General features: G+C 34.5%; 1 protein-coding gene across 1 annotated transcript; it reads left to right on the top strand.

The window, feature by feature from the left end:
- Positions 1-9,887: 9,887 nt before the first annotated feature.
- Positions 9,888-10,820, top strand: OR4C180 (olfactory receptor family 4 subfamily C member 180). Its single transcript, NM_001390462.1, has one exon. It carries the CDS (start codon positions 9,888-9,890, stop codon positions 10,818-10,820), a length of 933 nt encoding a protein of 310 aa, NP_001377391.1.
- Positions 10,821-11,531: the final 711 nt, after the last annotated feature.

The raw sequence follows: 11,531 nt of genomic DNA on the forward strand, positions 1-11,531 counted from the left end.
TAAGATCAGGAATAAAGCAAAGATTACCACTTGTATGAATTATAGTCAATAAAGTACTAAAAGTCCCACAAGGTAGAACTGTTAGGTAAGAAATAAAAAGCTTCCAAACCATAAAAGTAGTGACACTATTTCTGTCTGTAGATGACATCATCCCATATGTAGAAAATCAAAAAGATACCATAAGAAAGAAAGAAAAAAAAAAAAAAAAAAACTCAAAGCTAATAAATGAATGCAGCCAAGTTGCAAACTACAGTTCAGTTCAGTTCACTTGCTCAGTCGTTTCTGGCTCCTTGTGACCCCATGGACTGCAACACACCAGGCCTCCCTGTCCACTGCCAACTCCTGGAGTTTACTCAAACTCATGTCCATTGAGTCAGTGATTCCATCCAACCATCTCATCCTCTGTCATCCCCTTCTCCTCTTGCCTTGAGAACCCTATGAACAGTATGAAAAGGCAAATTACAAAATCAACATAAAAATAAATTGTCTTGGTTTGCTAAATACATTTTGTTTGAAAATGAAATAAGACAAACTGATTACAATAGCATAGAAATAATACAAATGAAAGTATTAAATGAAGTGAAAAATGATTACACTGAAAACAACACATAATTAATGAAAGAAATTAAAGCAGATAAGATAAATGAAAAGGCCCCTGTGTTCACAGATTGAAAAACTAATATACTTAAAATATTCATACTATTCAAATTGATATATAAATTCAACAAATCCTTATCAAAATTTCAATGGAAATTTTCATGTAAATAAAAGCAATTCTAAAATTCATGTGAATTCACAAATGTCCCCATTTAGTCAAACAAGTACTGATAAATAAAAATAAAGCCAGAGGCATTATACTTATTCAATTCAAAATACATTAGCAAGCTACAGTAATTAAAGAAATATGATACTGGCATAAACACAAGTATATAGACCAATGGCACAGAATGGGGACCCCAAAAGTCCAAGCATAAACTATAAGCAGCTGTTTGACAATGAAGTTAAGAATCTACAGTGGGAAAAGGAGAGTGTCTTCGAGAAAAACATTGTGAAACTGGATAACAAACTATATCAGATGAAATAAATTGTACCCTTGTGCTATTCCATATACAAAATCAATTCAGAATGGATTAAATACTTCAGTATTGTAACTGGAAGAAAAAGAAAAATCCTTGAAGAAAACAAAGGTAAAAATCTTCATGACACAAAAGAAAAAGCAGCAAAATCAAAGTTAGACGAGTGAGATAACTTCACAAAACACAACAAAGCAACCCGTAAACATGGTGGAAAAAAAACAAAACAAAATGTAGATTGAATGGGATAAACTATTTGCAAGGCCACACTACAATAAATGTACCAGAAACCTTACAACTAAACAACAAAGAATTAACAATATGACTCATAAATGAACAAAGGACTTGAATAGACATTTTTCGAAGGAAGACATAAACATTGTCAACTGGTACATGAATATGCAACATCACTAATTATCAGGGAAATTCAATCAAAACCCACAGTGAGATATCACCTCACACCAATGAAAATGGGCTTATCAAAATAATCAAGCTAACAAATGTTGGAACATATGTGGAGAAATCAGAACCTTGTGTGAACTGCTGGGAGCAATTTAAAATAACACAACACCTAGGAAACACAAAATGGCAGTTCCTCAAAATACTGAAAAACATAATTACCATAAGGTTCAACTTTCCACTTCTGAGTCTATGTCTTCAAATGTATTAATATCAGGAATGTAAAGAAATATCTGTACACCCATCTTTATTGTAGCATTGTTCACAACAGCCAAGACATGAAAACAACCTGTTTATCAAAAGAAGAAATGATAACAAAAATGTGACATATATACATAATGGACTATTAAATAATCTTTAAAAATAAGAAAATTCTTCCATATACAACAACTTTGATGAACCTGGAGGACATTAAGCCAAGTGAAATAAGCCAGATATAGAAGGACAAATTCCTCATCACAATAGCCAAACTGATAGAAACAGACAATAGACTGGTGGTTGCCAAAGACAAGGGCAAAGTTTTAATGATGCAAGATGAGTAAGTTCCAGAGACAGTGCAAATCATTGTGACTATAGTTAATAAACTGTGTGGTGTAACTTCAAGATTGTTAAGAGGGTGTGTCTCATGTTGTGTTATTACAATAAAAATTGTATAAAATAAATAAACACCCTTAAAAATTATCTTCCTCAAAAAATAAAGTACCAAAATATAAAATGATATACAGATGGCAAGTTACAAAAGACAATCAGTGCTAAATGCCATTAAAGAATTGAAACTAAAACAACAATAAGATGCCACTTATACACCAATAAAAAGTCAAATCTAAAATGCTGACAACATTAACCACTCACAAGGATGCAGAGCAACAGGAACTCTTATGCACTACCTAATGGGATACCCATGAAAGACACTTTTGTGTCATTTTACACAACTAACCTAATCTTCCTACAAAACCCAACAATCACATATGGTATTTACCCAAAGGAGCTGACAATTTATGTCTATGCAACAACCTGCACACAAATATTTATTGCAGCTTTAACTCATATTTACCAATGATAAACCAAGATATTCTTCAGTATATGAAAAGGTGAATAAACTGTGCAATATCCACAATATTGGAATCAATCAAGATAGTCTTCAATATGTGAAAAGGTGAATAAACTGTGAAATATCCACAAGGGAATGTTTTTGAACACAAAATCCCACTATCTAGCCATGAAAAGACACAAAGTAACTTTAAATGCATAATACTCAAATAAAAGAAACTAATCTGAAAAGGTTACTTACTATGTGATTCCAGCTATGTAAAATTCTGTAAAAGACATTAAAAAAGAGAGAGAGAGAGAAAATACAGTGATCACTGGTTGGCAGGGGTTGGAGAGAGGGAAGAGTTAATCTAAATAATAAAACAGCCAGATATTTTTACCAATAAAAGAGATTTATTCAGGAACAGGGATGAGTAACTGTGATGAATCACATATAAATCTGGTAAAGCAAAGGAGAGGAAGTTCTCTTTTCATGAAGAGGAAGTTAGGAGAAGCTGTTATAAACAAAAAGTCCACTGGAGGAAACTGGGAGCTTGAACTACAGTGACTTTCTTTACCTGAGTTGTCATAGTCTCTTGTGGCCAACTTATTGTCAGTCAAAGAGAAACTCTTTCTTTCTTCTGATGATGACAGGAGTTTCATACTTGTCTGAGTTGCAAGTGCATCTCTTTCAGCTGGGATCCTTACTGACTGAATGTGCCTGAGACCTCCCCCTTTTGATTTACTGACACCATTTTAATGAGGTTTCCCTTCATTAACTTTCACAAGCAAGATGAGTAGGCAGAACACAGAGATTATTTAAGGCACTGAAAGTACTGTACTATTCTGTAATAATGTGCTCCCCTTATGGCTCAGCTGATAAAGAATCTGTCTGCAATGCGGGAGACCAGGGTTTGATCCCTGGGTTGGGAAGATCCCCTGGAGAAGGGAATGGCTTACAACTCCAGTATTCTGGCCTGGAAAATTCCATGGACTCCATGGTCCATGGGTTCGCAGTCAGACACGACTGAGCAACTTCACTGTAATAATAAATACTTGTCATTTTATGTAGATCAAAACCCATAAAATGTACTACACTAACAGTGGGACCAAACATACCCCATGGAATTTGGTTTATTACGATGTGTCAGTCTTGTGTCAGGTTCAATGATTCCAAGAAATGTACTAGAAATTCCAGTCTAATTCAGGATGTTAATAGAGGGGAAGGTTGTATGTGTGAGGAGTGGAAAGGTGGATGGTATGGAGAATCTCTGTATTTTCTACTCAAACTTGCTATGAACCTAAAATGGTACATAAAAAGAGAAAGTATATTTTTAAAAGTTATGTTTACACCAAAAATTAAAAAATAAGATGTTAAGGTGAACCTCATTAAAATTATATTTATGGACAATGAAAGTACTAGCTACAGACTGAGAAGTGTTATTTATAAAAACACACATCTGACAAAATGATTCATATCCAACATGTACAAAGAACACTGAAGTCCAACAACAAGAAAATAAGAAATCTAATTTTTTTTTAATGGGCATTGATCTGAACAGATATCTCACCAAAAAAGATGTACTGATGGAAAACAAGTATGCAAAAAGATTCTCAACATCATATGTTATTAGGGAATTGCAAATAAAATGATGAAATACCACAAGCACACTTTATAAATTGACTGCATTAAAAACACTAACAGTATCAAATTTTGGTGAAGATGTTGAGAACATGAGAAAAATCATTCACTACAGTGGGAATGCAAAATGGTACAGTCACTCTGAAGATAGTTTGGCCCTTTCTTACAAAGCTAAACATAGATTTACCATGTGATCCAGGAAGGTATCACCCAAACGACTTAAAAACTTAGATCTGTATGAAACATATACGAGATGTTGTTCAGTAGATGACCGGATAAAGTAAATGTTAAGCCCCCATGCCTTGGAATATTATTCAGTAATAAAGAGAAATGAACTATCAAACCACAAAAATCATGAATAAACCATAAATGCCTATTGCTAAATGAAAGAAACCAATCTGAAAGTCGAGGTACTATATGAATCAAACTGTATTATATAGCACAGAGAAACCCTTGGGTCCAGTAAAATGATTGGTGGTTGGCAGGGGTTAGAAGAAAATAAGAGGGCATAATTAGGAGTACAGAGAATATTTAGGATAGTGAATTATTCTATGATATTGTAAAGTTGGTTAAATGTCATTATGCTTCTGTGCAACACCAAGAGTGAATGGTAATGTAAATTATGGACTTTAGGTGATAATATAAATTCATAGATTATTTTAAAACATATATAACTTTAATCAAGATATTAATAATAGAGGCTACTGGGGGTGTCACAAAGGAACTCACTGTACTTTTCATTTTTGTTTAAAACTGATCTCTAAAAACATTAGAGTATTGGTTACCTTTAGAGTGAAGCAGTAACAGGTAGGAAGGTAGTCAGGAATAGATTTAATTACTGTTAGCATTTTAATTCTTAAGATGGCTGGGAAGTTTGCAAGTATTTATGATATTATTTAGATAAATATAAAAACAAAAGTATAAAATGGAAAACAGTAAAATAATTTGGACATAGGTAAATTCTACAGATGAATGTTATTATACAATTGATTTATCTCTTAGCTCTGCTTTCATGTTGACTTTCTCCAACTGTTGATGGTCAGAAGTTACAGATCTGTACTAACTCTTTTAGGGACAAAACTGATTTGGGGGCGGGGGGGGGGGGAACTTAATACTCCAAACAAAAGTAATGACTCTATCTTATTTGCTGATAGATCCCCAACACAAATATTACAGCCTGGGGTAAATGTTTCTAAACAAGCTAGTGAGAATCATATTCCAAACTTTGTGAAATAATATCACTAAAAGCTTGTATAGTGAAAAATTAAGAAGTTCTATTCATATTTTCTCAGAGGAAATTCAAGATTCAGTTATTCAAGAAAGAAAATACTCTTGTCAGGTATAAACGATTAGAGCCTACTAAAGAAGTTTTTACATCTTTTTTTTTTAATTAAACGCAGTTAACAATGTACAATATTGTATGTTCACTTCAGTCGCTCAGTCGTGTCTGACTCTGTGACCCCATGAACGGCAGCACGCCAGGCTTCCCTGTACATGACCAACTCCCAGAGTCCACCCAAACCCATGTCCATTGAGTTGGTGATGCCATCCAACCATCTCATCCTCTGTCATCCTCTTATCCTCTGTTTTCCCCTTCTCCCGTCTTCAATCTTTCCAAGCATCAGGCTCTTTTCCAGTGAGTCAGCTCTTTGCATCAGGTGGCCACAGTATTGGAGTTTCAGCTCCAAGATCAGTCCTTCCAATGAATATTAAGGACTCATCTCCTTTAGGATGGAGTGGATGGATCTCCTTGCAGTCCAAGGGACTCTCAAGAGTCTTCTCCAACACCACAGTTCAAAAGCATCAATTCCTCAGTGCTCAGCTTTCTTTATACTCCAACTCTCACATCCATTACAGACACATAACATGGTGATTCACAGGGTTTAAAGATTATACTCCTATTTATAGTTATCATAAAATATTGACTAAATTCCCTATGTAGCAAAATGTATTCTTGTAGCTTATTTATCTTATACATAATAGTTGGTATCTCAGTCCTCTATTTTTTCTTGACCCTAACTCCTTCCCTCCCCCATTGCTAACCAATAGTTTGTTCTTTACTTTTGTGAGTACATTTCTTTTTTGTTGTATCCATTATTAGCTTGCTTTGTTATTTAGATTCCATATATAAGTAATATCATATAGCATTTGTCTTTCTCTGTATGACTTATTTCACTTAGCATAATATATTTCAGTACCATTCATTCATTGCTGTAAATGACAAAATTTATTCTTTTTTTATGACTGTAGTTCCTTGATAGGGAATATCTGGATCCCATATCATAGAACTTATGTTTTCAAGCACCATAGTGGTTTCCCTGGATTGTAGTTACCAACAACAACAAAAAATTATCAGGGCTTAAAGATTTTGTTTCCTAATGCAGGGGTGGGTAATTAAGGCACTTGTGGGAGCATAGTAGTTTCTTGGTGGCCCACTTTCTCTCCTACCAGTAACATAGTTTCTTATTCCTGTTCTCCACTACTCTGTCTTTTTCCTCTTCTTCCCTTTTTTTTTTTTTTTTTTTTTTAGACCAAGGAAAATATAATAACTACAAATCCTTGTTTGATCTGGTTCCTGAGTACAAGGTGGATTAACTTGCTGTTCTTAACAGGCTAATTGGATAAACCTAACATTGAGGTTATTACATCTGGGATGAATTTGACTGAAAAGAAACTTTAGGGAATAAACTCTCTACGATGCTAAAAACTTACATCATTAAGTCTGAAAATAGTCCCTCTGGAAAGCAGAGAGGAACCACTGTTGCTTTGTGTATGTATTTTTTTTTTTTCAGTATTCTTTAAGAAAGTTGGTAACAGAAAAGGACAGGCAGATAATACTAATTCAGAGACTCTGCTAACAGTTAAGTGATAAATTATATTTGTTTTCTTCCTTCTTCTTGGCTATGTAAAATTAGAACATATTTGTCTACCTACTCTACATAATAGATGATCCCTATAAGTTAATAACACTGTGACTTTGTAACCAACATAATGTGAAAACAATGAGGTAAATGTTACCTTTTATGGAGTTATAGGAAATGATCAAGTTAAAAGCTCTTACTGAGCAACTACAGTGTACAAAGCATTGTGTTGGAACTGTGGAGAATGATATTCAAAGAACATGTAGTTTTCTGATATTCTCATTCCAGGAAGAAAGCTAAAGTAAGCCTACATATACTTATTATAAGCAATAAGGTTAATACTATAAGAAAATTATAGATAAAGGCTTTAGAGAGCAAAAGAGTGGATTTCCTTTCTCACAAGAAATATCTGAAGGCTAGCTAGAGGATATTTCTCAGAAATTTGGTTTGAAGTTCCCAGAAGGTTGAAACAGCTAGAAATGGAAGGACACTCCAGGAAAAAAGAAGAGAACAAGGTGAGTTTGGATATTCTACATCTATTTTTCATCTTTGGCTGCTACATTATTTACATTATAGAGATTTCACATGATGTATCTACTACTTTTACATCTCACATTGCATCATGAATACACCCTGATCATATAAAGGCTTTGATATAGTTCACTTGAGAATTATTGTCTCCATAGTCTAGGTCATGAAGTATTGTATATTACAAAATAGGTTAAAATCCCCTTTTTCAAGATGCAAGGGGAATCACTGAAATGTACTGATGCCTGAGGACACAGTATTTTTCAAATAAATTAGTGACTAAAGTAGTTTGAATTGTTTGGGACTTAAATGCACAAAAATGGACTTTATGGCTGTAGATGTGAGTGGAGACATTTAATGTCTTTCTGAAACTACTGATTAAATATTTGATGAGGACACATGATTATTAACAAGTTAATGATGATATATGTTTATGATTCTCAAGTTATCTTAAATATACAAGTTCAAATGTGAAAAGAGAGATAAACTTGTCCTGGAAAATAATAGGAAAATACATTTGACAACATACAAACCCAAAACTATAACACTCAAAGCAGTGACCGATGTCAAGGAATATTGACATGAAATAGACTTTCACATCACCTTATTTCCAATGATTAGCATATTTCCAAGTGTTAAATATGTTATGGTACATCACTCTTTAAAACCAGTGAAGGAAAGGAGGAGCTATTGTAATGATTAATATATCAAGATTCAGTTTACTTATAGTTAAAGATTATGCGAGTTGAAAGAGATTTTTTTTAATATTTGAAAACCCAAATTGAGTAACTTTATTAGATATATTCTGAACAGTTTTTTTTTTTTTCCAGGAATAAGGGATATTCATCTCTGTTGAAGAGAAGAAAGTTCACCATGAGAGAGAAAAATATATTGAAAGGAAATCTTGTCCCTAGCTAGTCTGTCATAATCTGCACTTTGGCTGTTCACAACTTTCAAGACATGCATTAAAGTTGGATGGATTGAGGAGAGGAACAATGGAATAAGTAAGTCTTCCAGATGATATTTAAATGCATAACATTTCATTTTCTATTTATACTTGCATATAGTGCCACTTGCCAGCATCATCTTCATAACAAAGAACTAAAGAAAAAAGGTGTTCTTGGAAATGACCCCATGATAATATTTCTTATAAAATGTGAAAACAGAAATCTTCATCCAAAGAAGGGACATTTTACGTTGAATAATTATTTGCCAGGACAAAAACAAACTGAATGAAGAAGTCAGTTGTTATTTATTATGACTCTTTTGGAAAATTACATTACCCTTCCTCTTCTGTTTTCCTGCTTTTCCAGCAATGTGAGATTTTCAGGTACCTGAGAATACAATCTCTACTGGGAATATAACCATGATCAGGTCCTAGACCAACTGCCAGGTGACATCCTCCAATAAAAGAAAACCACCTCAGGTTTAACAAGCTTAGGTAAAAGCTTGAATTTTTAAAACCTAAGCTATTAATTAATAAATTCTCTTTCATTTAGAAATTTAACTTCAGGAAGTCATTTTGAAATGTAACTTCAGGAAATATGAGTGCTTAAAATGTACTTTTCCAAGACTGGAGAATGAAAAAAGAGTAATAGGTATTTTTGAAATATTATCAAATAACAGAGATCATTCACTCTGTTCATCGTATACATCAAGGACTAAATATAAATGTGCTTGGACGTTGCAACAGATTATTTAAAGTAATATGTCTTTTCTCTTTTCAAACTAGGGTATCTAGAAGACAGTTTGTGCTACTTTTAAAATCAATATGTATAATAAAGGAAAAAATATAAGGGTATGTATGAACAAGATATTCTTTAAGGTGCTAAGGATGATGTATGACTTTCTGTCATAAACCACCATGGGCAGTCAAATATACCCTAAATAATGACTGACGTGCAATACTTGGGATTCTGAATATATTGAATATGGCCAAAAAATGACAAAGGAAATAATAAAATGGAGCCATATATTACATATATTCATAAAACTAATCATAATCATATCCAGTCTAACAAGGGATTGTATTTAAAGAGTCTTATTAGAAAGTTTAACATTCACAAGTTTGTATGATACTCATAATGACCCTATGAAATGGTCATTACAAATTGAAGAACAAATGTTATTATTAAGAAACAAACATATAATATAAATTATTGTAAAGAATATACCTGATAAGCAAATGTTGTTTTACTTAAAATATTCCATCATATAATATATTGCACCATATACTGATTTATTTTTTTGCAGATAATCCATTTCACATTCATCCCTCATCTCATTCATGAAATCATGAAGCTGAACAATAATGTGACTGAGTTCATTCTACTTGGGTTATCACAGGATCCTGTTAGGAAGAAAATAGTGTTTGTCACTTTCTTGTTTTTATATCTGGGGATGTTACTGGGTAACTTCCTGATTATTTCCACCATCAAGACCAGCAGGACACTTGGGAGTCCAATGTACTTCTTCCTTTTCCACTTATCTTTATCTGATACCTTTCTCTCAACTTCCATAGCCCCTAGAGTGATTGTCGATGCCCTTAGGGAAAAGAGCACAATCTCCTTCAATGAGTGCATGATCCAAGTCTTTGCATCACATTTTTTTGGTTGCCTAGAGATCTTCATCCTTATTCTCATGGCTGTTGACCGCTATGTGGCCATCTGTAAGCCCCTTCGATACATAACCCTCATGAGCCATCGAGTCTGTGGTGTCTTGGTGACTGTGGCCTGGGTAGGGTCTTGCGTTCATTCTTCAGCTCAGATTCTTCTAGCCTTGAGTCTGCCTTTCTGCGGTCGCAATGTGATAGATCACTATTTTTGTGACTTGCAGCCTTTGTTGAAACTTGCCTGTACAGACACTTATGCGACCAACCTACTCTTGGTGTCCAACAGTGGGGCTATCTGTACAGTGAGTTTTGTCATGCTGATGTTCTCCTATGCTATCATCTTGCATTCTCTGAGAAACCACAGTGCTGAAGGGAGGAAGAAAGCCCTATCCACCTGCATCTCCCACATCATCGTGGTCATCTTGTTCTTTGGTCCTTGCATATTTATCTACACACGTCCTGCAACTACCTTCCCCATGGATAAGATGATAGCTGTGTTTTATACAGTTGGAACACCTTTGATAAACCCCCTGACTTACTCACTAAGGAATACAGAAGTGAAAAATGCCATGAGAATGTTATGGGGTAAGAAACTGATCACAGGTGACAAAATATAACTGGAAGATAATATGAAAAATTTTGTATTTTTCTTCAATTTTAGATTGATCTAGAAGTCCCCAGAAAATATTACCTTTTAATGTCAGTTCAGTTCAGTCACTCAGTTGTATCCAACTCCTTGTGACCACATGAATCCCAGCACACCAGGCCTCCCTGTTCATCAACAACTCCTGGAGTTCAATCAAACTCATGTGCATTGAGTCAGTGATGCCATTCAGCCATCTCATCCTCTGTCATCCCCTTCTCCTCCTGCCTCAATCCCTCCCAGCATCAGAGTCTTTTCCAATAAGACAACTCTTTGCATGAGGTGGCCAAAGTATTGGAGTTTCAGCTTTAGCATCAGTCCTTCCAATGAACACACAGGATTGATCTCCTTTAGGATGGGCTTATTGGATCTCCTTGCAGCCCAAGGGACTCTCAAGAGTCTTCTCCAACACCACAGTTCAAAAGCATCAATTCTTCGGCTCTCAGCTTTCTTCACAGTCCAACTCTCACATCCATACATGACCATTGGAAAAACCATAGCCTTGACTAGACGGACCATTGTTGGCAAAATAATATCTCTACTTTTTAATATGCTATCTAGGTTGGTCATAACTTTCCTTTCAAGGAGTAAGCATCTTTTAATTTCATGGCTGCAATCACCATCTGCAGTGATTTGGAGCCCCCCAAAAATAAAGTCCGTACTCCTTGGAAGGAAAGTTATGACC

This window comes from Bos taurus, chromosome 15 (assembly GCF_002263795.3).
Source record: "Bos taurus isolate L1 Dominette 01449 registration number 42190680 breed Hereford chromosome 15, ARS-UCD2.0, whole genome shotgun sequence".
NCBI lineage: Eukaryota > Metazoa > Chordata > Mammalia > Artiodactyla > Bovidae > Bos > Bos taurus.

Bases quoted from the DNA above. Each gene is read 5' to 3' on its own strand.
- OR4C180 (NM_001390462.1), top strand. From the start codon at position 9,888: ATGAAGCTGAACAATAATGTGACTGAGTTCATTCTACTTGGGTTATCA.